The 26,522-nt window shown below is 38.0% G+C and overlaps 3 protein-coding genes and 1 pseudogene across 5 annotated transcripts; 3 read left to right on the forward strand and 1 right to left on the reverse strand.

Moving 5' to 3' along the window:
- Window positions 1-1,651: 1,651 nt before the first annotated feature.
- LOC105053781 (uncharacterized) lies at window positions 1,652-5,117 on the forward strand. The gene is made up of 4 exons (XM_010935062.4): window positions 1,652-1,903; window positions 2,750-2,884; window positions 2,990-3,097; window positions 4,804-5,117. Exons 1-4 carry the CDS (start codon window positions 1,655-1,657, stop codon window positions 4,861-4,863), a joined length of 552 nt encoding a protein of 183 aa, XP_010933364.2. The 5' UTR covers window positions 1,652-1,654; the 3' UTR covers window positions 4,864-5,117.
- Window positions 5,118-5,849: 732 nt separating this feature from the next.
- LOC105053780 (type III polyketide synthase B) lies at window positions 5,850-7,095 on the reverse strand. 2 transcript variants are annotated; one of them, XM_073245951.1, is made up of 2 exons: window positions 6,966-7,095; window positions 5,850-6,850 (listed from the first exon to the last, which is right to left on the reverse strand). In XM_073245951.1, the coding sequence occupies exons 1-2, from the start codon at window positions 7,045-7,047 to the stop codon at window positions 5,850-5,852; spliced, it is 1,083 nt and encodes a 360-aa protein (XP_073102052.1). In that variant the 5' UTR covers window positions 7,048-7,095. The 2 variants fall into 2 exon arrangements, with proteins under 2 accessions (XP_073102052.1, XP_029123260.2); XM_029267427.2 differs by having other exon boundaries at window positions 5,850-6,835; window positions 6,966-7,089.
- LOC140852434 (uncharacterized) lies at window positions 7,046-10,670 on the forward strand (annotated as a pseudogene).
- A 420-nt stretch (window positions 10,671-11,090) lies between these two features.
- On the forward strand, window positions 11,091-18,359 carry LOC105053779 (probable 26S proteasome non-ATPase regulatory subunit 3). Of its 2 annotated transcripts, none has more exons than XM_010935060.4 (9): window positions 11,091-11,227; window positions 11,347-11,456; window positions 11,589-11,779; window positions 16,323-16,460; window positions 16,553-16,689; window positions 16,810-16,864; window positions 16,937-17,047; window positions 17,294-17,533; window positions 17,606-18,359. In XM_010935060.4, exons 2-9 carry the CDS (start codon window positions 11,375-11,377, stop codon window positions 18,116-18,118), a joined length of 1,467 nt encoding a protein of 488 aa, XP_010933362.1. In that variant the 5' UTR covers window positions 11,091-11,227; window positions 11,347-11,374; the 3' UTR covers window positions 18,119-18,359. The 2 variants fall into 2 exon arrangements, with proteins under 2 accessions (XP_010933362.1, XP_073101733.1); XM_073245632.1 differs by having other exon boundaries at window positions 11,094-11,227; window positions 11,324-11,456.
- The last annotated feature ends 8,163 nt before the right edge of the window (window positions 18,360-26,522 follow it).

Here is a 26,522-nt window from a genome sequence, read left to right on the forward strand (position 1 = left end):
CAACAGTTATCAAACATTTTAGTCATTCATATAAGGACACCCAACACTCCTATAGTAATGAAAACTCCTACTTATGCTTTAACAAGTACTATAAATAAATTAAATTAAATTAAAATCAGCTTTAAAGCTCGAAGAATCTCTCTCTCACTATGGGAGCATTCCAAAGCAAATGAGGGCTGGCTGACTAGGGCTGAAAACAATTTGGTCGATTCAGTTTTGAATAATTTTTTTCAATCCGAACTAACGTTTTGATTTAAGAGGTTTCTAAAATCAAATATTTGATTAAATATAATTAATTTTTTTGATTCGATTTTGCATCGATTCGGTTTGTTCACATAGCTTTTTCAAATATTTGGATGGTTTGAACATTTTTTTCGATTTAAACGGATTGGTCGATTTGATTTCTATTTTTTGTTCATTTGTTATGGTCCATAATCAAGTCAAATTTGATCCAAGTTGGATTGAAATAGGATCAAATCAATATTTTAGATTCTTAATTCATATAAACTATACAGTCCAACTTTGAACAAATATATAATATGAGTGTATATATAAATATATAAAACATATAATATAGGTATATATATAAATATATAAAATGCAGCATTTTAATTTTAGTTTGTTGATTTAGTTTGGTTTCAACGGATCATATAAATCAATAAACCAATAATCAAATCAAAATATTAATTTTTTAATTTTATTCAATCAAATCAAACTAGTTAAATCGTCAAACCGCTATATTTGGTTCGATTTAGATTGGATTGGACAATTTAGAAAGATTGAATGGAATTTTTTACATCCCTAGGGCTGATATTGTAGAGATGGCAACTTTTTTCGATCCAATGGATATCCGACCTAATCCAATCTGAATGGGATGGATTTTATTTGATCTAATTAAAAGGTGAGGTTTGTATGAATTTTAGAAAAAATATCCGAAGTAGATTCGGATTGGATATAGATAATGATATATTCTGCTTTGAACCCATCTTAATATAATTTTTATTTAAATTTAAATTTCCTACCTCTCTCCCTCCCTCCCCCCTCTCTCTCTCTCTCTCTCACATCAAACCTGCATTATCTATCCCCATTTACTCAAAAAAAAGAAAAAAACCATCTCCCTCTCTCTCTTTGGGGAGCGAGAGTACCTGAGTGAGATCGGAGGGGTTTTTAGGTTACGATCGGGATTTTTTTCTCAAGCATATGGGATTTTGTGTGAGTCATGGCCGTGCGAGTCGGTCCCTTGAGATTTTGAGAGCTTCGTCTTGGTGGAAGTATTTGAGGATGGCCGGATGGGGCCGTCGGCGGTGATGGAGCAGCGTCGGAGATGAGGAAAGAAGAAGGAAGATCAGTTTGGACATACTCGATCCGATCAGATTCATTTTTGGATCCTGATCCAAGATGGATATGGGATGAATATAAATATAATTTTTTTTTATTAAATTAGATATGGATATTGATCAATTCGATCTATATTCGATCCGTTACCACCTCTAGCTGATACAGCCATGGGTTTCGATCCTTCCAAATGAGTGGGCTTTGGATCTTTACGGATTTGGTTCGTGGTTGAGGTCTATGATTCGGCCTGCTCTATTGTTTTGATCGACTTGGGGTTGGGCTAAAAAGTCCAGGCTAGCAACCCAACCTAACCCGGGTCATGGCGCGCCCGTGGCCCATGGCCGTGATTGCCACCACCTCCCTGTTCTCCTCGAGCCTTAACCCAGGTCTCCATCTCTTCCCCCCTCCTCCATCCTATCCGCCGCCGATCGCCGCCGTACCGTCGTCAGCTTGCCACTGTAGCCATTGTTTCCTCGACGTTACGGTCCTTGCGTGGCTTGAAGCCTCGGAGGTCTCCTTCAATCTCTCTCCCTCTTTCGATTTCTACCCATCCACAAGTTCCGCGGCTGTAAGCGCTTCACCTCGATCCTTCTCTCCTCCTTCGCTCTCCTGTCTTCTTTGTTTCCGTTTTTATAGCTGACAAAGTTTCATTTCCCCCTTGTTTATGTTTCTGAGATCAAAAGCTTCTTCTTCTTCTTCTTCTTTTTTTTTGGGATTTACGAACAAAGTTCAGTGGTAGGGCTTCCATTTGCTGTTTGTATGTTAATATGTTAATAATTGGTGCAAGTGACTGGATTTTTTTTGTGGATGTTATCGTTTGGCTGGTGATGTTCTTTTGTGCAACGTTCATAGCAATGTCATCTATATGAATCTTGACATTGATTTTTCCGGGTTGATGTGACCATTAAAAGATTGTCACAGAAATATATGCTATGCTTATTTGAACAATTATCTGACTTAAGTAGTCTTCAAAGGGGGTTAATGTATGAAGATTATGATTTTAAAGTTTAAGTACCTAAAGAAAGAATGGGGGAAAAAAATAATATTTAAACTTTAAATTATTTTCATATATCAACCCCTTCGAGCATTAATTAAGTCATCCAATTAGTTAATTTAAATCTAAAACCTTAACCAGTATACTTAATCTCAATTCTAACAATGCAGCAGAGTGATATACAATTCAGGCATAAGATGGATGTCCAGTAATAGCTAAAAGGAACTGTTTGTACAAATTGTCATTAGAAAAAGAATACTATGATCAGGCTATCATTGTAATCAGGCATCCATTTCGCTTTACTGATTTGTGGGCAGTAGTCATGAAGATCATTTTCGTTGATCTCTCTAATGAGAAACTTCTTTGGTTGCATATTTGCTGATTTCTTGATGTAAATATCTACTTTTTGTTCACATGCAGGTAGTAGTTTTGAACCAACTGACTTGTGAAGGAATGAAGCATGTTCTAAAGATAATGGCGTTGCTGGTGGCTATCTCTGCATTTTGGATAGGCCTGTTGGAAACATCAGTGGTCCGACGAAGCTATACTTGGGTGGTTAGTTTCAAATATTGTTCTTGAATTATCTGATATAAGGTAGCTTTTTATTTACTCTTACCTTTCTTTAAGTAAATATGCTTAAATTTTACCATTTTCTTCCAGCTTCCAATCTACTTAATTGTTTCGCTAGGATGCTATGGTCTTCTCATGGTTGGAATTGGCTTGATGCTCTTTCCAACATGTCCTCAAGAAGCTGTACTACTGCAAAAGGTTCTTTGGTTCATAACTTGTTTCAGCTCATGTTATGTCTCTATTTTATGATTTTGCATATAATATTCTTCCAGCTTAGTTTCTTAAGCCAAAGAAAAGGTCTAATTGGTTATGCTCCTTTACCAAAAAGAGGGCAAAAAAAGGAATCCTTCCTTAAGGTTTCAGAGGAATATTTCCATTTGTAGCATCATTGGATCATAATATGTGCTTTAGTACTTGAGCGATCTTTACTTCTGATGTTATTTGTTTTAAGAGTTGAAATTTCCATTTGCAATATAGTTTGAATTATAAATGTTGGACTCTCATTATTTGTGCCTTTTTTGTAGGGATAGAGGCGAGGCTTATTCATATAAAAAGTGCAAGGATATAAAAAAAAATTTAAGGATATAAAAAAAATGCAAGAAGATTAACTCTTTTAGCAACTCTTTGATGACAGGTTTTTACAGCTTTTATCTTTTTATGTAGAATCTCCATGTGGTAATTAAGCATTGGTAGAATAGTCCATTCGCAGAAGTAATGAGCATAGGCAGTTATTATTATTGTAAGTAACATCAGAAAGCTCCAAAATTGACCTCAGCAAATAAATGTGAACTTACATTGATAATGGACTTTTAATTTGATAATGGCCTCATTTCGATTGGAATGCCTATTATGCTAGAAAATGAGAATTACTTGTGCTTTTAAAATGATGGCTAATACTCTCCAATTCTAATTTTTCTAATGAGTGGACATGTTTTATATTTCAAGATGTCGGTAATACTGTGTCAATATCCTGCCATTTTTATCAATTTCCTTATAGATTTTTCCATCCTCTTTCTTTCAAACTCCTTGTACTGATGTTTTAAGATTTATATAATTAAAATCTTCCACTTGTAGAGTCTGAATCAAGTATGCGGACCTGGGGCCGCAGAACCTGATTCTCGTTGGGTACAATTTTAATAAATGCTGTATCTGTATATCCCATACATACCCGGGAAATAAAAAGTCATTGTAGCTTTTCAATTTTATCCTCAAACATAGCTGGAGTCTTTAAAATTAGATGGGCAATATAGATGTAAGGATGGTCGGTCTCGTCCATTACTTTGTTTAGTTTTAAGCCATTCTGTTGGGAAGGACATGAGACCCCACCATGAATCTGATCTTCCTTGCACTTTCTTTTCCATCTTCCCATGTGATGGATGATTGTCAAGTGCCCGATGGATCAGCTATCCCTGACTTCACTGCAGTGCACATTTGCTGGGAGGCAGCCAGCCTGGTGACTTGTTAGCCATCTGGGGTGCTGTTTCTTCTCAATTTTCCTCTTGGATACGTCTGATGTTTGCAAAGAACTGTTGTGTCTTGGTGTTGCAGATGCTAGAGGAGTCCTCTATGTTAGATTGTAATGGGCTCCTCCAACCACCCCACCCCCACACCCCCAACCAACCAAAAAAAAAAAAAAAAAAGGAAAAAGAAAAAAACAAGTGCCTGATGGAAAACTGACAGAGAAGCTCACGCATATTAGGAAAACAATCATCTCACAGTCTTCCATTATGTGATTAATGAAATCATGACCCCTATTGTGATGCTAGATCAGGAGTTAATTTAATGAAGTTTGCTCTGACAAGCACCCTTGCGTATGCATGTGTTGCATCATAGGAATGCTGGGGTAATTCCTTGTATTATTTGTGGCATCTTGTATCTGATACGAACATATCTTTTTCATGCAGGATATTGCAGAGGCTCGGGAATTCTTGAAGAATAAGGGGATTGATGTAGGTTCCTGTTAAGATTTTTGAGAAAAGCGTGGTCTTTGGTTAAAGTTGATCAGACACATTATGTATGAACTCTTCCAAGAATATAGATAAGATGAATCAGTGTCTCCTAGACGGGCATTTTTCTCCCCTTCTCTGTTCACTATGTATACATTTGGCAATTGGGTTTCAATTGTAAATGATTTTTCATTATCTTTATAAACATTTTTCCAAATTTTTGGTGCATAAACAGTTTGAAGGTAATAGATTACATGCAACAGTTTGGATTATTGATGTAGTAGTACTCCACTTTATAAGAGTTATGCAAGCTGTAACTTGATCCTGGCACTAAAAAAATATATACAGACGTTTGGCACCTGAGATCCACATAGCTTACATGTATCATGTATCAATTTGGATGCGTGCACGAGGTTTAAATAAATCCAAGTACCAAAAAAGTATGCACGATCCGAACACCGTCGGGATGGAAGGTTTAAATTGCCTCAGCAGGCTCCCTTCGGGCAAAATGAACAATATGTAACATCTAACTTATTCTTAACAGATTTTCATCTGAAAAAACTTAATTTGAGATGTGAACTTGGAGGGGGAAACTAAACTTTCCTATAATTTAATTTTCATTTTTCTGACTAAATTATAACTTAGGTGCAGGTTAAATTCTTTAAATACACTAAAGTTGGAAATAGATTGTTTGATTGCATGCAAATGTTTTAAAGGTGACTCGAGTCTTTTCTTACCTGTTTCATCATGAAATTTTATAAGACCTTTCTTTCTTTTTTTCAGAAGAAGAGAGATAGAGAGAGAGAGGGAGAGAGAGGAAGAACGGTAAACAAAGGCGAGAGAATGTATTATTTTTTTTCGCAATCAAATAGATGTATATAAAGAACAGGACTTTGCATATGACGATGTTATGTCATCATGCTAAATTATTCTTTTGGTAAACAGACTGATGTATATTTTGTTTCAAGTAGTTTTGAGGGAAAATTGTTCTTCTCTTTCAAGTTTCAAGCCACCAAATTCCTTGCCAGAATCCCTTCAAAGGTAACACCAGGCCCAAAAGCAAGTATGAGACCCCACTCGCAATCCTTCTCTCCCTTCTCCCTTCTCTTCCTACTCTCCTCCACCATATACTCCAACACATACACAATAGTATTGCTGCTAGCATTTCCATAATCCCTCAATGCCTTCCTACTAGCATTCAACTTCTCAGGCCCCAACTCCAGCCTGCTCTCCACCCTGCTCAATATCGCCGGCCCACCAGGATGAACCGCCCAAAACATCTCATCGTACTTGGTATTCTCACCTCCTTCCCTACCTTCTCTCATCACCTTCTTGCAGAACCCCTCAACATGGTCCTCAATGACCTGTGGGAGCTCCCTTCCTAGCTGAAAGTTTATCCCCTCCTCGGTGAGCCGCCCATCAATGGTCTTCTCAGTCCCCGGGAGGTACCGCTGGACCGCAGAGTGCAATTCAAACAACGCAGTCTCGGCGCCCGGTATCGGATCGACGCCGAGGACCGCAGCCCCTGCTCCATCACCAAAAAGTGCTACGCCGACCAGGTCGTAGGGCCGGTCGGCGCTCGGGGGTCGAAACCCGACAATGGTGGTCTCAGATGTGGCCAGCAGCACACGGCTGCCGGGGTTGTTCTCAGCCAAGTCCTTGGCGACACGGAGGCCGGCGACACCCCCCGAGCAACCGGTGAAGGAGAGCATGATGCGACGGACGTCGGGGCTGAGGCCGAGGCCGAGGGCGAGGTGGAGGTCACCTCCCGGAAACCGGGCCTCGCTGGACGAGACGTAGACCAGGTGGGTGATGCAAGAGAGCGGCCTCCCCAATGCTTTGATGCAGGAGAGTGAGGCTTCTATGGCCATCTGGGTGACCGCTTTGTTGGATATGTCCAAGCGTTGCTTCACCGTGGGGAGGCCTTCTGTTGCCAGTTCTGGGTAGTTCCTTAAGATCTCCTCGGACATGACCACGTACCTCGTTTTAACTGTGGTTGTCTTGCCTACAATCCAAAGAAGACACCTTAGTTCCTATTTCGTTAAAGAAGAGATACAAATATTTTAGCAGTAGAATAGAAGAATGAGCTAGCTGATCAGGAGCCATCAATGTTGGATTACAAAGTCGAGTCAGCCTCTGCTTGAGTTCAGGGTCATGGCATTTTGTGTTGTTGAAATAACCATCAACAACGAAGTCTTGCATGACCAGTTGGTGGGGGAAGGCTTTGCCAAGTGCCAGGATTTTAGCTTTTCCTGGGGTGGGGTCTCGTGATTTGATCTCTCCAGTGCTTTCCATGTGGGTAGAGAATACTAGTGATGCCGATAGCCAAATGAGGAATGTTGTATCACTCTCAGAATCTGGGAGGTTTGCTTTGGTTGTGTTGAGAGATGTAGTGGATGGAGTTTATGTACATTTGGATTAAGAGTTTAAAAAGACTTGCACACCAAAAGATGGGTCCAGATAAAAAGTATATTTTTGCTTCCAGCATCCTGGTCTAGTTGAAGAGCAGTAGATGCATGAAGAGGACGTTGTAGTTGAGAAGTAGGACTGGTGTTGGAAGTAACGATCACCTCACAAGTTCTTGTGCTTTTCCCCCCTTTTTTCCCCCAGTCCTCTAGTTTTTTCTTCCCTGCTTTTGGTAGGAAGCAGATAGCTATTAGGGCACATAGCCATGCAACTGTTCTAGCAAATTATAATGTTATAGTCCTTTTTGATGATCTGGTACAGTCGACCGTTGGATCTACATAATGATCTGTGTAACGTGTAGATCTTGATGCGCTACAGACGTGCACTTTAAATTGTTAGTCATTGATGACAACCATTTCCAACTCTTACTGAATAAATCAACACCTCAAGGTCAATTTTAGCTTATGTCTAATCCAGATTAGCTAATATTCCTGCAATTATTATTTTTACACATAATTTACCATAAGCGATACGCATTGTGGAAATAAGAAAGCCCATCTACAACTTGAATTCATGAGCAAATATTTACTCTTGCAATTATTGTTTTCATGTATATTATTTTGAAAAACTGATATGGTTTGTTTGGTAATGGTTTGTTAAAAAAAAGGAGTCCCAGTACAAATTGAATTCGTAGAGAAATAACTTGGTGGGATTTATAAGTGTATCTTCTATGATTATTATTTTCACACATAACTACAGGAGTTGACATGGTTTGTACAAAAGGAAAGTCCATATATTGCATGTATAAATTGAAAGTGATACAAAGAAATGAATATGATAGGATTTTTAAGACATCGTCAAGAAATCTTTCTCACATATAATTGCTTGTCCCTTACGTTAATTAATTAAATATTTATTTATTTATAAATATTAATTTCTTTATTCTACGTGTCAGCCCCAATCTGAACGTCCACAAAATTTAGTTATCATTTGTCGTCGATATTTTCATTCGTATCCTTCAAAATCCTAACTTAATTTTTTGCCTAGATTCAAATTTTTAGACACGAGAATATATTCAACTTTTCTTCTAAAAAATATATATTCAGCATGAATGTAACTATCCAGCTCGATTGATTAAGAAACAAGGAAAAATACAAATCTAAACAAATATGCGAGCGTCATGTTAAAGGAATGATCCATGCTTGAAAAGCTTTTCAGAAAAAAATCATCCCATGCCAAGAGGGATCACTACCCTGCATAATATGTCATAATATTGTGGATAGCTAACATCAATTTGGGGGCATATGTGAATGAATCATCTTGACTGGATATCTGGACATTGACGTGCACTTGTGAAAGACAACAAGCTTAGAGTTGATCACACTCATGCATGCAAATCACTCACAAAATTTCCTTTATTAGTCATTTTGTTTCTTAGGAGATAGGAATGATTCTTAATTTATATTGCTAAATGCCATAATGAATAATAGAGAAGCATAATTTGTTGATCTGGAACTTGCGGAAATTAACATTCACTATTCCTCTTTTTACTTCATTATCATTCAGTATATCGGCCTATAAAAATTTTGCTCGATTTTCCCATGTTCTCCTCAATTTTGATATTCCATCACAAGTAATTTTATGAAATTATCCGATGCATTTCTATCTCATTACAGCTTTTACAACATTTGTGTGACGTAAAACAACTGTAATTGCTGTAATATTTTCCAGTAGAATGCCCTTTTTTTATTGAGAACACAAGTTAAAAACTCATCCTCTGAAATGTATTGCTGAGGTCATAGAAACAGGAAATAGATTTGGTCTAGTTTGAGGCCTATATGCCTTGCAATAAGCAAATCAGTTAGGTTGGGCTGCACCACGTTTCCATGCCGTAAAATAATGTTTTGGAGGAACTAAGCTATGGTCTAAACTAAGTTGTCATTGACTACTGATATATGAACTTCCCAAAATATTGGCAGGATGCCCTGCCCATATGAAACTAGTTTTTGTCATTGAAAATGTGTACTAGTCTAATATATGCAAGAATCCTGGTCCTATGTATGTGATGCTAAACAGCATACATAATTGTATCTAAGATGATTTGTTATTCTAGATTTCTGTGGATGTGTTAATCATGTTTACAGTTTACCTACACCATCTATTGTTGGATCTCTAATCCAAATTACACAAGTTATCCAAAACAAGGGTGCTCAAACTATCCACTGACCATGTTGGATGTGTTAATATGGTCTATACTTTGCAACATGAACCGAAGTCTGAAAAATTGTAAACACATACAAGTAACTAATTCATAAATATTGATTTAAAATTTCGTAGTGCTGATGTAAACTCTAAAGGTTTTGCCACTCTCACTTGACCTTGTGTTCATTTTCATTTAGTTGCCTGTGGAGCTTGTTTATCTTATCGAAGTTTGATGATGCTTTTATCTTATTGAAGTTTGATGATGCCACAATTTTGATTTGCTTTTGCAATCATGACATATTTTAGTTAATATTCTATTCCTTTCTTTCCACAGAGATCAACCTCCTTTGCCAAGGATCAGGTGAAACCACTTGCTGAATTCGATTACGATGGAGGTACATTTCACCATCATCTGTTTAAATGTTCTATGTGCTCATCTTTGTGGACAATTTATTTGCATTCTAGAGGGCTTACCTGGTGGTCGAGGCAGAGGTCATGGGGGTCATGGCAGGGGAAGGGCTAGAGGTGTGTCATGATGCTTCAACCTGCCTTGTCAGACCTAAATCTTTGCTCATCTTTTGTAATGTAAGGCATGACGTTTTAGGATCCATATCTGGGAAGTGGTTCTCTGGCCATGGATTACAGCAATGGAGGAAGGGACAACAGGGGACGTAGATATGGCATTGGTGGTTGGGGCCGCGGTAGAGGTAATGGCTTCCAAGGCCATGGCAAAGGCTATGGTTACTGGACTGACTACCATCAGCCCAATAAATATAATGATGAAGCAGCAATTTTCAATCAAAGCAGGGGTATTACATTGGTTGTTACTTCACCTATCAAGTTTGCCTATTGGCTTCAATCCTGGCAACCAAGTCCCAATGTCCATTGCTTGCTTGAAAGATTAGTCCCTGTCTTGTTTATCTTGATTGGTTACAGATCTGAATATGGTGACTCCTATTATACCATTACGTCCCCCATTGGAATGAGTTTCTCAGAGCTTGAGATTTTTTCAAAAAAAAAAAAAATGCTCTCTTTCCCTAATACAAGGACAACAAATTTTCAGCATAATTCTTATTTTTATTTTTTATGATCTTGGTATCTCTGACTTGTGGAGCCATGTGGTTGCAGGTCGTGGTCGTGGGAGGGGTCAAAACGGAGGAAGGGTTCGTGATTCCAGATCAAATGGATCAGTTCATGCAGTTAATGGTGGAGCATGACTGAATTGATCTAAAATACAGCTCATGGGGCTATGATAGGGCAAAGCGACCCTATATAAAATGCAAATTTATAAGTCGCAACTGGTTATCTAAAATATTCATTTTGGAGTAAAAATTAGATGTTTTTATGGATCTTTTCAAATGATTTGATTCGGATATCGATAATTAAAAAGTATAATAAATTGAATTACATCTTATGTTATCAAGCACATCGAAGATGGGATCAAATAGGATGGTGCTTATCCAAAAATCCTGTAGGATCTTTTATTTGAATTTTTTTGACTGTATTCGCATTCGAGTGGTGTGGTCGTCCGTATCAAAAAGGAAAATAAAAGTACTTGACCAAATCTCTGGTCGGCTTGGTTTCGCCTGGGTCAAGGTCTGCAGGGTTCGGCTTAAGCCCCTGGACCGTGGCACTGTACTAAAAATACTCTCTCTTTTTGGTGCTCAAAGGGCCAAAGGAGGGAGAGAGGGAATAAAGGAATTCTTGCGATCTAAGCAAAGGGGCGCGGGCCCAAACCCTAGCTCGGTCGTCCTGTTCGTATCCTCGCAGCGACGTGAGCAACTTCTAATCCCTTATTCCCTTCTTCCTTTTCTCCACGATACGATCCATGATTTCCTTGTTTTTACGTTTTATTCTTCGATTTTTTCAGTATCTTCTGCTGATTTTTACCAGGAAAAAGATAGAAAAAAGGAAGGAAAAGATGACTAACGATGTGGAGATGAAGGAGGTTCAAGCTCCATCCAATTCCTTGTCCTCCGCCACCGCTTCTTCCACTCTTCAACGTAAGATTACGATAAATTAGCAAAGAAATTAGAAAAAAACGGTTTTGTTTTCTAATTCTCTCCAATTTCTTGTATTTGCTCCTTTTTGATTATAAAAAAAAAAGTAATTATGGGGTTCTTGTTTGGTTTCAGATCTGAAGGAGATTTCTTCCCTGATCGAGACCGGCGCGTATGCCAAGGAGGTGCGGCGGATCGTGCGCGCGGTGCGGCTCACCATGATGCTCCGCCGGAAGCTAAGGGCGGCTGTGGTCTCTGCCTTCCTTAGCTATGCCCTTGCCCCGGGCTCTGAGGCCCACTCGAGGCTCTCTTCCTTTCTTCCAAAGGTATTAAAGCGATTCGTCACAAAACACTTTAGTTCCCCATGTACCATAATCTTTACTTGCTTAATATTTTATAATAAGCATATGAAATTGGAAATCTTGAATCTGTCCAATGCTAATTTTTGTCCAAGAATCACAGTATCGCTGTTCTGTGGAAATTTGCTTGTTCAATGCATTGTTGTTGATCAGACATGTAATGGATGGGGTATTTAGGCTATAATATTGCTATGATTATGATTTGACTATTTGTGCCTGATATGATTTGGTGGCACAACACAAGCGAGACCTTAGTGACTTCTGTTTCAGTATGGAAAAATGGTAGATTCATGTTGATATTGACTTCCTAGAGTTTAATGGCTCATATTCTTTTTTTTTTTTCCTGTTGAGGTCTTCGGATCATAATATCTTTATAACAATGGTGGTGGAAAATGATGTCAAACAGATAGAGGTATAGATTACTAAAGCTAATGGTATAGGGGCTGAACATAATATGTTTAAAACAACACAACTGCTAGGTCATTAAATTGTTCAAAGAATTTATATGGTTTTTAGATTTTCAGTTAGAACAAGAGAGAATGATTTAACCTTTCGTTTACTATTGTTTATGTCAATTCTCAGGTCATTGTGGCTAACTTGAAGACTTCTGTAGGATCTTATTTCTACTTGTCAGAGTTTGTTAATCATATGAAAATGACTCTTTTTGCCATCGCAACACATGACTCTGAATGAAATTGTCAGGATTTGTTGAAAACTCATTAAAGCAATATCCATTTAAGTAGTATAAGCTTTGATAATCCTTTTCTTGGCTTTCAAATGCTTTTATATACTGAGGATACTAGGTTGGTAGGGGGGAGGGGGAGGGGGAGGAGGAGGGGAGGGGGCAGCTGAAAAGTGGATACTATTTTTTGAGGTAAAGTGCATAACAGATTTCTTTGAATGCATGTTGAGTGTAAATCATGAATTCTGGCTAAATCCTAATAGTCCCTCGTATTGTTCTTGCATAATTCCGTGACAATCTGCACTTATGGATTAATTTTTGTTAGAACCTTCAATTTATATATGGATACTTATAGTTTTTTTTTTGCAAGAAAGATATATGTTTAAGTTTGACGTGCATCAGCAACTAAGTCTTGATTATGATGTTGCGATATACACATATGGCAATATATAGGTAGAATCAGCTTTCAGTCTATGAGAATGTGTACCTATCTTTCCATTTTTTTCTTACCTGTACTTTGCTGGATCAAAAAAAAGGATTATATATGTCTATGTATATGGTCATATTGGTGGTGGTGATGTTGCTGGTATTTCCATATACAGGCTATCTAATTGTTTAAAGGCATCCAACAATGGTCAGGTGCTTCGTATAGTGTGGCCATGAACATCTACACGAATGGATCACCATACATTCAGATTTATGGTTGACTGATAGGGGAAGTAGGGGCCTGTTTATAGGTGCCTGGCGACTTCATTTTCAGTTCCACTATGGGACATGAAGAAAACATATTAAGATGATTTTCTTGGGTTCAAAGAAAGGTTAAGGGTCTGTATGGATGGTTGGGTCCAAAATCCCATAGGATTTATGGACTAGGCTAATACAACCTTCTAAATTAGGTTGAGCAAGGCTAGATTTACAAAAACCCAAAACGCCTATGGAGTGGGCCAGCACGAATCCCATAGGGAGGAAAAAGTCCTGCTGTGGCACAAATCCGATAGGAACTTGATTTTGAATTCTCAAAATGTATCGGACTCTTGACTTGATACCCTATCCAGCATGTACCATATTTGACTATATTTGGATGAAACAATATACAAAATTTTAAAAATGTGATATAAATTTCATGTGAGACTGCTTTGGTCAGGGCGTTGCACATGGAAAAGGGAATATACTAAAGTTTATTGGTCCCAGGCTGAATTCCAAGGGAATAAAAAATGACTTTGAGTGCATTTTGAGTGTGGAAATATGGGGCATCAATAATTCATAGATATGTGGACTACTCTATGGAGTGCTCAAAGTGGGAGATACTCTATAGCAATACCTAAATTCGATATTGTGTGTCTATATATGATTTTTCAAATATGTTCCCAGTGTGGTCCTAGACTTGTCGTAGTATGTTTCACATACAAGGCATCTTAAGGCTAAGTTGGATAATTTTTAAGAGACGTCCTTGTAGTTGTTGGCCATGGGGATGATTTTGCCTTCTGTGCTGTGTGAGCCTTGTATATTTAAATAGTTGAGGTCGCCTTCACCTTTTTCCTGCTTTTCCTTCTTTTGTGTTTTTAACAAGGTAGATTTTTTTTTTTTCTTTTCAATACTGTATGTAGCTAATTTGCTCACCACCCTTGCCAATTTTTCGTACTGCTTGGATTACACATATTGGTCAACCTTGATGATGTATATTTGAAGTATTTTAGTCTTAAATCCAAGAACTAGCTATAGCTTCTTGTCAAGATTGTAGTCCCAATTTACAACGGTTGGAATGCATAAAATGAGTGGGCTTAAACCAAACCAGGGCTAGTACAACATTGGCTCAGGTTTTAAGTAGAATACATAAAAGTGGTAACCTACACAATAAATTATCCAAATGACTTCTTAGTCATTCTTGTCCTTGCAATGATACTTTAGTGGTGCCTTCAAAACGATTTCTTGTGCAGTTCATTTTCATTCTCTTTTAATCCTAGAGCTTTCTTTGGGCGTGGAATCGGGTTTGTTATTATTATTATTATTTTAAGTCTCATGTAATTCATTTTCATTCACTCTCAAGTCTAGAGGGAGGCCTAGCAATAAGCTTTCTCCATTCTGACTTGGGGTCAATGGTTGAAAATGTGGAAATAGTCTCCCTGCATGCAGGGATAAAGCTGTACATCTAGTCCTCTTCAGACCTCGCAATGGTGGGAGCCTTCTGCATTGGAATTCCCTTTTTTTGTGGGGTGGGTTGGTTGGGTGCAGGGGGCATTCATTCTTCCTCCATAAAGGGTACTCATATCGTGTTGTCAGTAGGTACCATTGGTTGGTTGCAACCAGATAATGCAATAACAGGGATGAAAAATAATAAAAAAGTAAGAAGTGGGAAAGAGAGGAATAATTAATGGGACAAACCAGTAGATAGGTTTTTGGTTTGACTTAGTTCGTGAAAAGTGGGTTATCGCATTGACTGGAGTAACTCTATTCCACAAGAGTTTAAGGCATTTGGCAGGATAACCCATGATCCCTTTTTTTATTTGGGTTTATCCTGCAACCAAGTACCATGGAATTGGAAGGTAAAGCCGAGATTTTATATCCATCTAATATATAAAACAGGTTCAAATCTTTATAGCATGCTTGTAGTGCAAAGTGGGTTATATATTTTGCCCTTGTACATGATGCAAAAAACTGAGAGTTTCTTTAGGTTTGCTTTTAGTTATTTCTCACAAGTATCGAATATTCTACAGCTGAATAATAAATGACTTCACTAGAATAGGAGCACTTGTCTCCCGTGAGCATTCAAGAGTAGGCAGCTCAAAGTTGTGGATGTGATATAAGGAAGAAGAGTCACTCTAGAGAATGACAATAATAATGTGGAAAGTTGTAAAACTCTCAAAATATTATTGAGTTTCTTCCTGTGGCAAATGGTTCTCAAAAATTCTAATTTGTTCTTAGATAATTGAATTAATTAAGAATTATTCAACTATTCATCCATTTTACATTTCCTCTGAATTATTCACAACTAATTTAAGAACATTTACCAATCCCAAATTCATCATGTTACAAGTTGCTGGTGATGGTGGTCTTTTCCTATAGCTCACTGTTCTGTCTTTTCCATGCTTGCTATTGCATGGGCAAATACATCACCAATTTATTTTTTGTTACAACTCTTTTTCCATGTTTACTATCCAATTCCTTCCAAATATATGGGTGAGTTCTTTGCACTTTGTCTAAATTCTGGATCTCTGCCTCTAGCCAAATTGTTTGTGAATGCAGAACCCACCACTGTGATCCAGAGGGCCTGGAAGCTCCTCAATCCAAAATAAAATATATTTCCATTTACCATTTTTATCTCATAGCCTTGTATAAATAGCTTCACCAAATTGCTTTATCTCAATGATTTGTTTTTATGGTATTTTATATTGCACCTGTCTTCTTTGCATGAGATTTGCAGGAAATTATAGTGGTGCCCCATAATTTTTTTTATGCAACTCTTACGAAGCACCATTGCATCACTCTACTCTATGGATACCATACAGCAGATGACTGCCATGAGTATGGGCATCTAATTTCTGAAGTAGATAAACTTAATTTCATTGTTATGTTTTTGTTTATTCTTAGCATCCTTTATTGGATCAAACCCCAAGATACCCTCATGCATCACCTGATACCAAACAGTTCAGCCTTTTAGTTTTCTTGTAAGGCTTCCTAACAAAGTACAGGTCATGAAGCTGTTGTTTCCCATGAGATGTGATTAATGGATGGTATCATTCAGCTGCATACGATAATGTTTATACTCTTGTTTTATGCTTATCTACATGTGTAGAACACTTTCCTAAATTTATGTCAGCTTGATTTTAGGATGAGGAACATGATATGGATGTGGATACAGCAACTTCAGCAGCTCAGGGTCCTGCTAAGTATTCTCTGCCGGAGCTTGAAATCTACTGTTACTTGCTTGTTCTCATATTTCTGATTGACCAGAAGAGATACAATGAGGTAAGTTTCTATAATGAATGGTTGCTTTAGTACCCTTTCTGGAACTGAAATCGATATGTTATTTCACTTTTCCAATACCTCTTCTCTTGCAGGCTAAAGCTTGTTCCTCTGCCAGCATTGTTCGCCTGAAGAATATGAATAGAAGAACAGTTGATGTTCTAGCATCTCGGCTGTACTTCTATTATTCTTATAGTTATGAACTTACGGATAGTCTTGCCAAAATTCGTGGGTGAGCTTTATATTAAATAAACAAGTATCGATGTCCTCATGAGCCTAGCAAATTTCTTTTTCGTGAAATGCCTTAGGAAGATGGTTTTAGAATAAAATATTTTCTTTCCCCGCTTGTCAGGACCCTCCTTTCCCTGCATAGAATGGCAACCTTACGGCATGATGAGTTGGGTCAGGTTTGTTTCTTATATTTTCTTATATATTCAGACATATGGAAGGCACTAGCTATTAACGATGGTGACATACAGGAAACTCTTCTGAACCTTCTGCTTCGCAATTACCTCCACTACAACTTATATGACCAGGCAGAGAAGCTAAGGTCGAAGGCACCACGTTTCGAGGCACATTCAAATCAACAAGTATACCATCTTTCCTAGGATTTTTTTTTTTCTCCTTTTCATTTTCAAGTTTGGTTGGATCAGCTTATGGTTGTTTGGGGGAAAAAAATCATTGCAATTATTGGTTGTTTTGGTACAGTTTTTCTGCTAAAACTGGTAGTCATAGGGAAAAGTTAGCTAGCATTATTATTTAGGCTATGTCATTAGCACAGAAAGCAGTATGTTTTGATTTTCCAGTGAATGCTAAAACTAGGAATTTTCTTGCAGTTTTGTCGGTACCTATTCTATTTAGGAAAGATCAGAACCATTCAGTTGGAGTATACTGATGCCAAGGAGAGTCTTCTGCAAGCTGCTCGGAAGGCACCAGTTGCAGCCCGGGGCTTCCGTATCCAATGCAACAAGTGGGCTGTTATTGTCCGCTTACTTCTTGGAGAGATCCCTGAGAGAACTGTTTTTATGCAGAAGGGCATGAAGAAGGCTTTGACACCATACTTTGAGCTTACAAACGTGAGTATTTTCTATTATTTTTATAAACAATGTTCATCATTTTATGGTTTTTAAATTTTTTCCTTGTTTTAGGCTGTTCGAATTGGGGACTTGGAGTTGTTTAGGACTGTTGCAGAGAAGTTTTCTGGGACTTTCAACTCAGACAGGACGCATAATCTGATCGTGAGACTGCGGCACAATGTGATAAGAACTGGGCTCCGCAATATCAGCATCTCGTACTCCCGCATATCTCTGGCTGATGTAGCCAGGAAGTTGAGATTGGACTCTCAGAATCCTGTGGCTGATGCTGAGAGCATAGTAGCCAAGGCCATCCGAGATGGGGCAGTCGATGCGATGATAGATCATGCAAACGGGTGCATGGTTTCTAAAGAGACTGGTGATGTCTACTCAACTAATGAACCACAGATTGCATTCAATTCCAGGATTGTCTTCTGCTTGAACATGCACAATGAAGCAGTGAGGGCACTGAGGTTCCCACCCAACTCCCACAAGGAGAAAGAAAGTGCAGAGAAGAGGAGGGAGAGGCAACAGCAGGAACAGGAGCTTGCGAAGCATATCGCTGAGGAAGATGATGACGAGTTCTGATGATGATTTTGTTAAATGCTACATCGCTTGAGTGTGCATGTTCCTCAAGCTCATTGAATTGGCGAGGATTCTACAAGTTGAAATTTCTTCTGTCATTACTCTTTCTTCGTTGCTTCTAATTTGCAGTAGTCAGGATGCACCGATCTGTGTTTCAGAGCATACAATTTGGATTCTTTATTTAGATTACTTTTGGATCTACTTTGCTAAAATGAGATGACATGGATTGGCGCTTGGATTGGAATTATTTGCCTCAGATAATACGTTTTGATGGGAAATGATTGCTTTTTGATTGCTTGACAGGAGAAAGGCTTGGATGATGACAACGATGATGTTGGTAGTTGCTTGAAATTAATAATCCTATTGGTATACGTTTTTTGTTTAATAGTAATAATCTAATCTCTCTTCCACTGGATGTATGCTAGTTCATTTTGAGCCGGATCCCACCAGTTCCGCAAACGGGGTGGGGGGGGGGGGTCGGGGAGGACGTGAAATTCAGTATGCTATTGCCTTCTCTGGTATCCTTGTTGAGGCGTGTGTTACGGTTGTGGAATCCAGGCTACACTTGATCAGAAGAATGGTTCATGAAATGAAGGATAGAATAGCCAAATACTGAAGATTGTAGGGTATCTGGAAAATGTAATGCAATAACCACGAATCAGTGGAGAATTTTTATGCTCTAAAGCTCTCTGTCATGGTAGTATCTGAGGTTACATCAAACAGATACCACTTGCTCCTTGCAAGCTAGCTTCCCGTGACTCCAAATTTCAAATTCAGGATATATTATGGCATCCCAGCAGCAAATGAGAGATATGACGATTTGCATGCTAACATAAGAAGATATTCACCAGCCTTAAAGTCAGCATCATCCACAAACTGGAATTCGGTATGGCATGGTGTGGGCCATGTGGCTTTATCAGCTTCCCTTCTCAGTTCTCATATACTGACTGTCTTCGCCTGGCGTCTCGGAGCCACAACCAGAGCCTGAATGGTGGTGCCCCATTTCCCCCCCCGTCTCTTCTTCACCGGTTAGATCACTTACACATGGAAAACAAAGCTATGGAGAACTAAAGTGTGGCAGTCTCATTTAGATATCAAATGGAATTACCATGGATTAGAGCTTGGTGATGTACTTGCTCGCCCAAAAAAAAAAAAAAGGGCCAACCACCTATTCTCCGTTGAGCCGCACCTCCTTACCCATTAAAAGCCACACCTTTTTGGCATTTAGCGCTTTGGCACGTGCCGGAACAGGAAAATGCATGGTATAAGCCTATAACGAGGCCGCGGCAAAAGTAAAGCATCCCTTGAAAGACGTGCACTCCCTTATGCTGCACAGGTGGGTTTCCCAGTCCTTGATGCATGTCACCGTACTGTTCATTAAGCAGCAAGATCAGTGGGCCCTCCCATTGCTTTTTTTTTTTTTTGGGTGAAGGTGGGCCATCCCATTGTTAAAAAGCACGCGCTTTGAAACTTTTTCACATGATTGGATCTTGAAGTAGGACCAACATTCACTTTATAGTTTCCTCGGCCCTAGTATTTGATGGGTCAGCAGTGTGGCATCCTTCTTGATCATACGTCTATAGAACTCCCAGCGAGTTTTCTGGTTGATATAAATTATGGCCAGTGTGAGCTGCAGGTACTTGATTTCTTTCGCATCGCTTCACAAGCCGAGTTTGTGGAGGAATGTTTAGGTATTGGCAATCCGCTAATGTTGGATGCATCAAATACCACCTCCACTTCTTCCAAGTCGAAGAATCCTCGGGATCTTTACATTGCCTGCCATCTTGGGTTGCCACGAAGGTTTAGAGCAATCATGAGTAAAGGTAAGGTAGACTGCAAGACCTTAATTTTCAAATTAAGATATCACTTCCAATATGAAAACTGGCCGTGTATTAAATTTGCACCTCGTAGCTGATGGGCGGGGCCAGGAGCCGGACCAGTCAGGCTGGAATAATCTTACATCTAATTAGGTGGGCTTTCGAGGCCACACTTCCAACAATCGCCTTGTTTTTGAGGACCGTCAAGCCTGACTTCTTCAATCAGCTCCTTATTTGCCAACAAGGCCTTTGAACTCGGTATTTATTTTGGGCCGGGCATAGCAATCCATTATCCTATTACGTCTTTAGTCTGGCCTAACTCATAGAAAAATATTTTTATAGTCGAATCGATCATAAAAAAAATTATGATCGGACCATCATCGTCTACCACATATATATTGAGATATAGATAAAAAAAATAATTATATGATATTTATCTAAATTACTCAAATATCTCTAAAGTTTAACGATTCTTTTTTTTTTTCTTAGTATTTTAACGTGGACGGCCATCTATCTTTTGATAGACATTCTCGAAGTATATCCGACTATAATTTCTTCCATCATCGAACCAATTATAAAAATTTTATCTTAACTAATAATGTGTCAGCCCCTTCCTTTGTAGATCCGGAACACGCCTAGCCTTAGCCTGTAGGCAAAATTTTTCCATGGATAGCCAGCTCATCTCCAACGGGAAGAAATCGAAATCGAATTGCTTCCCAAGATCCCGAATACGCTTAGGTGAGCTTATCTCAAGCATAAATCCACACACACAACTATAACAGTACCAATCCTTGCTGAAATCGATTTCCAAGTCCTATGCCTTCCGGGATCCAGCAACAGGAAAGCAGAGAGAGCGCCAGAAAGAAAGTAATAAAGCTATGGCCACCCCGAAGCTTGAGCCATCCAAGGTCTTTGTTCCCACAAAGAGTGAGTTAGAGATGGCAGGGAAAACAGCCCATTCAAATAATACTACAAGAATCTCGATTTTTAAAGATGAAAAACTTTGTCACTAAATTTCTGAATTCTTGTAACGTCCGCAGCATGGGCAGGATATCAAAGTCTACAATAACATTAGAGGAATAGAAGATCGGGGTGGGCCCACCAACTCGAAGACAGAGGTAACGTCTCATATATGAGATGAGATATATAGGACCACTGCTCCTGCTGATGGAAGCAGTGGCCTGAAGGACAGGCAGAACGAAAGGCATCAAGTGAAGGAAAAATGGAGGAAGAAGCAACTTGGCGGATTAAAAAGTTTAGCCATCCAGCATTGCCATCATAACTGAGCTTCCAATACATTTAACTAGATTAGCTTGCAGCTAGTCTGCATCATACGTCACTCATTTATTTTTTTAGATAAGTTAGAACATGAGTTTCCCATAGCGTCTACAACATGCAATGGTTTGTCGAAATCACCCTCTTCCTTTTTTGTTTTGTGAGATTCTTGTGATCACCTTTTTTTTTTTTCTTTATTTAAGAGACGTTGCATTATAAGAATACTGTTTTTTAATATATCTCTAGCATATTATAATATCTATTGCTTGAGCGTGGTTATGTCTGCTTAAGTTGGATGAATTTTTTTTTTCTTTTTTTTTTTTCTTAGAGATGTGATCAAAAGAAAATGTTAACCTGTTAATGTGGCTTGAATTTTGGATATTTTTATAGGCTCGAACTATGATCCGATCTGAAAAGTCTGCGTTGCGATCTGAATGAAATTTTTGAGAGGTCTGTGGTGGTAGCGAAGGGCATGGGCCGATAAATATTATATTTTCTGCCAATCTCGATAATTTTGTGAGAAAGGTTTGGGAAATCAAATTGCGGCTAGAATTTGGAGAGTTCTGAGTGATTGTATCTCTCTTTTCATCGTAGTAGAATTTTTTTCTCGTATCTTGCCCGTGGACGTGGGTTTTTCAGTCGAATCACGTAAATCCTGTGTTTGTTTTTTCTTCTCTTCTCTATTTTGTGTGATTGTACGAATCTGTGTGTCCTATTTTTATGCTTGCTGTAATATAACCAGCCTGAAGTGCGAATTTTTTTATCAGATATTTAGAAAATCTCCAATCAGATGGTAGCTTGCAACTATTATGCTTCTGCGTCGCATGCACGCTCAATACTGAACCTATTTCGGTGCCCAACTATCATTTTAAAAATATAAAAGTAATCGTATCGGTTGAGAAAAGATTAGTGTAAAAAGCAAAGAAATTTTTCTATCGAGCGAAACTTTAGTTCCCAAAATTCTAAAAATAAATAGGACACCTTAAATCATCTTTGTTTGAGAAGGTATTTAGCATGCTAATATTTTAGAATTCTAATCATATGAAAGCTAGCTCCTGCATTTTTTGTGTTCTTGCTACCCGATATATCTATTCATTAATGCTGCCTCTTTCACAAAATTTGCTTGCATGAGGGGAATTTATCCTCGAATAGATTGTGAGGGTATCCAAACTACCTCTAATTAAGATCATATCATGGCATCCATATCCTATTTTATGAAGAATATACTTGGAGATTGCTTTTTTTTTTTAATAGACTCTGATATTTATAGATAGATAATGAAGTGATTGTTATTTTATATCAACATATTTGATTATTTGAATTTTAATTCATTGCAAATTTATTTATTTATTTATTTTGTTGAGTATATCTCAAGATTACGAGCCTTAGATAGCCAGGAAAGGACCTTTTTTCGAAGCTCTCATGAGCTCCACACCGGAAAAGGATCCCATTGTTTGGACCATATGAATGGTTAGTTTGAGAGCGTGAGAACTGAGCTTCTGCTAGAGGGACTAACCTAGCTATTGTAGAATATCAGTTCAAGTTTAAAAGAACCAGGCAATAAAGTATGCTACAAATCAAGTGTATTTGAATCTAGGGTTTGTATGAAAAAAATCTTATATTTTGTAATATTTTATTTTATAGTAAAGTTTTTATATCATCTCTATCTGTAGATGTAGATCAATAAATCAAACTATATAAATATTATATTTTTTTTCTCGTTTCTTTATTCTCCTTGCTTGTTGCAATATATTTTATTTTTATATATTCACCTGACCTCATTGCTACCAAAAGCCACCGTCCTTTCCTGCTGAGAAAGAATATTTTTTGTTTAAACAAAAAAAAAAATTACATGATGCTGCCTTTGTTGGATGAGGGATAAAAATTTCTGACTATGGTTTAGTTGATCTTTTTGATAACACATTAAGAAAATACTACTTTGGAAAAGGATGGTCAAGATTTTTTTTTTTTGTCAAAGGTTAGTTAGGAAGCAAGTAAGCATCGAATCTGTACGTTCTGGAGACGAGACCCAGCACTGGAGATGTGGAGCTCAAAAGGCTTAACAATGACATAATAATAATCTTGAAACTTGGCGAGGGGGATAACAAGATTGAGGGGCGATGATGACCCCCATTTTGGAATAAATATTTATTATAATAGTGATATCACATCAAATTTATAATAAATCAATAAAATATTTATATTTTATTGATTATTATATATTTTATGAATTTTTGTGATGATATTTTACACTGTTCCATCGATTTTTAATTTTTTATTAATTTTTTATAAATTTGATATGATATCATCGTTGCAACGAATATTTACTCTTCGAGAATCAAACAATATTTCTCACATTAATTTAAAGCTCATCCAAATCCAATCTGCAAAGTTATCCCATTCCAGGTCCAATCTCCTGTTTTTTATCCCACAGTTTATTATCTCGTTCTGCACATTTCCTTAGCGGTGGACTTGTTTCTTACATTATGAACTCCACGAACCTGTGCCTCTCATCACAGTTAGAATAATTTAACATGGATTGTAGCCGGTAGAATGCTTAATTCAAAACGATAGCATTTTTATCGTTGGGTGATAATGACCTTAGCAAATGCCAACATTTTACTTTATCTCCGGATTGGTTATTAAAATGGCCAATCATGACCAATTTGGCAATTCTATTAGTTAATTAGTTATAATAACACGATGACAACCTTAAGATTCACCATAATAAGATGAGACAATTATGTTACTGATGGAAAAAAAAAATTGACTGCTCTAATTCAAGTTTCTTCTAGCCATGGATGGATTTTTTTTTTTTTATTAAAATAAAGGAAGTTGGAGGGGGATGACCCGACACATCTATCTCTCCTGGGTATGACCATAGAGCCCCAATCTCCACCGAAGAATATTCATTTTGAGGCTGCTTTGGATGAATAGACGGCTTCTTTCCCACCGTATGGACGAACCTAACGGATAAATATGTCACTGTAGTACCGTTAAAGATCAACAGACCAGATGCCGTTTTCATGTAACATGGGTTCAATTGTATGTTGAATGGAAATGAAAAAAAAATGATTCATCTTCTTTCGAGACCCCGGCCATTGGATCTCCTAATAGCCATTTGGAGGCCTATATAACAGATGGGAGAAAGGGGTTGGAGTGCTTTGAGAACTGTATAAGATGTGATCCAACGGTACAAGCCAAACCCGATCCTCTCCGTCACGTTTCGAAATAGACGTGATACAAATGATCTCAAATGTAGCTGTCCGATGTTATCTCTTGAGGGATCCACCTCTGGCCTCTATTCACTTGCCATCCTTCAGCCGGTAGAGTCCACATCCGTCCGCTGACGGAGTCAGTGTGGCGTATCTGCCGGCCTGGAGATTCCCTCATTTCCACAATTGCTCAAGCACATGCTCGGCAACCAATCCAGACAACGGAGCTCTCCAGCTCAACAGCCCACGTGAGAATCCAAACATCAAATTATTTGCTGTTTACAACGATGGAGCACTCCGTGTCCCATCCTTACCTGCTCCCATCAACTTTGTTTTCTTTCAAAGCAGCGCTCTTCACTCCCTGTCATCCTAAATGCCTCTTGCTCAACACCACCATTTTTGAAACCCCAGCACATATTTTTCCCTACCCATCCAACTTATAATTCGTAGAAAGGATTTTTTCTTTTCAAATATAATATTTTTATAAAATTAATTTTCAAATATAATATCTAAATATACAACTTTGATTAGTCATGCAAAAATAACTTATTCCACAATAATTTATAAATGATTGAACATCTATTTTTTTAAAAAAAATTTATATAAAATATCTATTATATTCTTAATAAATATATGACCATATCTTTTTTTTTTTCTCCCAAACTTTATATAAATATTAATATTTTTATATTAATATATATATAATATATTATTAAATCATAATAATTTATTATATTAATATAATATTAATAAAAAATTTAATAATCTTAATATATTATAAATATTATAATATTTATATTGATATAAATATATCACTATTTAATATTTTATTTTTTTATAAAATAAATCATGAACTTCTATCTTTATCTTAGAAAAATTCAAAATTCATATATCCATCTCTCCATAAAAAAAAAAAATTTATTAATTTTTTTTATCTCCGTCGATATCCATCACGTATATAGAGAGCACAACAATGCTACGACTAGATGACCCTTATATGGCAAAACATATTGATGAGACAGTCTCTTATATGCCAAAGCATACTGATGAGACCGTGTGGATTGATACAATAAAGATCCCTCTATCCTTTCATAAGACTCTTTTCAATGATTTTTTTTTTTAAGATTATATTCGTACTAAAATGATATGAATATTTTCACTTTACACCAAAAAAAAAAAAAAAACACAAAAACAATCATCATTCCTCCCCTTAAAATTTCAACCAAATAAAATGACCCTTTTCTAATCCTCAAAGTCTAATCCTTTTGTTTTTTTTCGGCCTTCCACCAATTACCACGATTCAAACGAGTCCTAATTGATGAGTGTGGAATACTCCAACAGCTCTCCTTTCTTTCAAGTGCCGTGCCCACGTGATCTAAACCGATGGATGGATCCGTGCAGAGCCTCTCAGATGGGAGAAATTACTGGTGCAAGCGAACCAGGGCAAATCGCGGAGCATATGCACGGTGGGAAGCGCGTGGCGTGTGCGCGGTCCAATTGCACCTGGTGCATGCAATACGGAGGCCTCAGGTAGACCCAGCTACCACCTCCTCTTTCTGGGAGACCGTGCCCTCCCCGTGACCTCCCTATCCTTTCCAGGCTCACACCAATACCCGCCACACCATTCATCCGGCCCTACGCTTTTCCCTCGGCTTTTCTCACGCTTCACCCCGGACGGACACACCCCCCCCCCCCTCCCCCCCCCACCTCCCCAAGGGCCACGACAAGCTTTACAGTCTGGCAAAGCGGGTCCAACACCACACATTTTCGCACTCCCTTCCAAGTCCCAAGCTGAATAGCTTTCCACTTTCGACCTCTCACTCCCCAAAAATCATAGGATTCCAAGTCTTTTACCTGCTTTACTGATTGAATTCTTCTATTTACCGTCTTCTTCCCACCGAAAAAGGCATCATGAAACGAGCCAACAAGGGAGCGGGGCTTTTCGAAGAGGAGGATAAAGTTGGTGAGAATCACCCAAGGGCCATTATATAATATACATATTATAGGGAATGTTCTGGAAAAAGAATTCCCCTCCCACATTGCACGTAAAGTAAAAGAATGGTTAGTGGAGATAATAGAATCATCGAAATTGTAAACGAA

Source organism: Elaeis guineensis, chromosome 11 (assembly GCF_000442705.2).
Source record: "Elaeis guineensis isolate ETL-2024a chromosome 11, EG11, whole genome shotgun sequence".
Lineage (NCBI taxonomy): Eukaryota > Viridiplantae > Streptophyta > Magnoliopsida > Arecales > Arecaceae > Elaeis > Elaeis guineensis.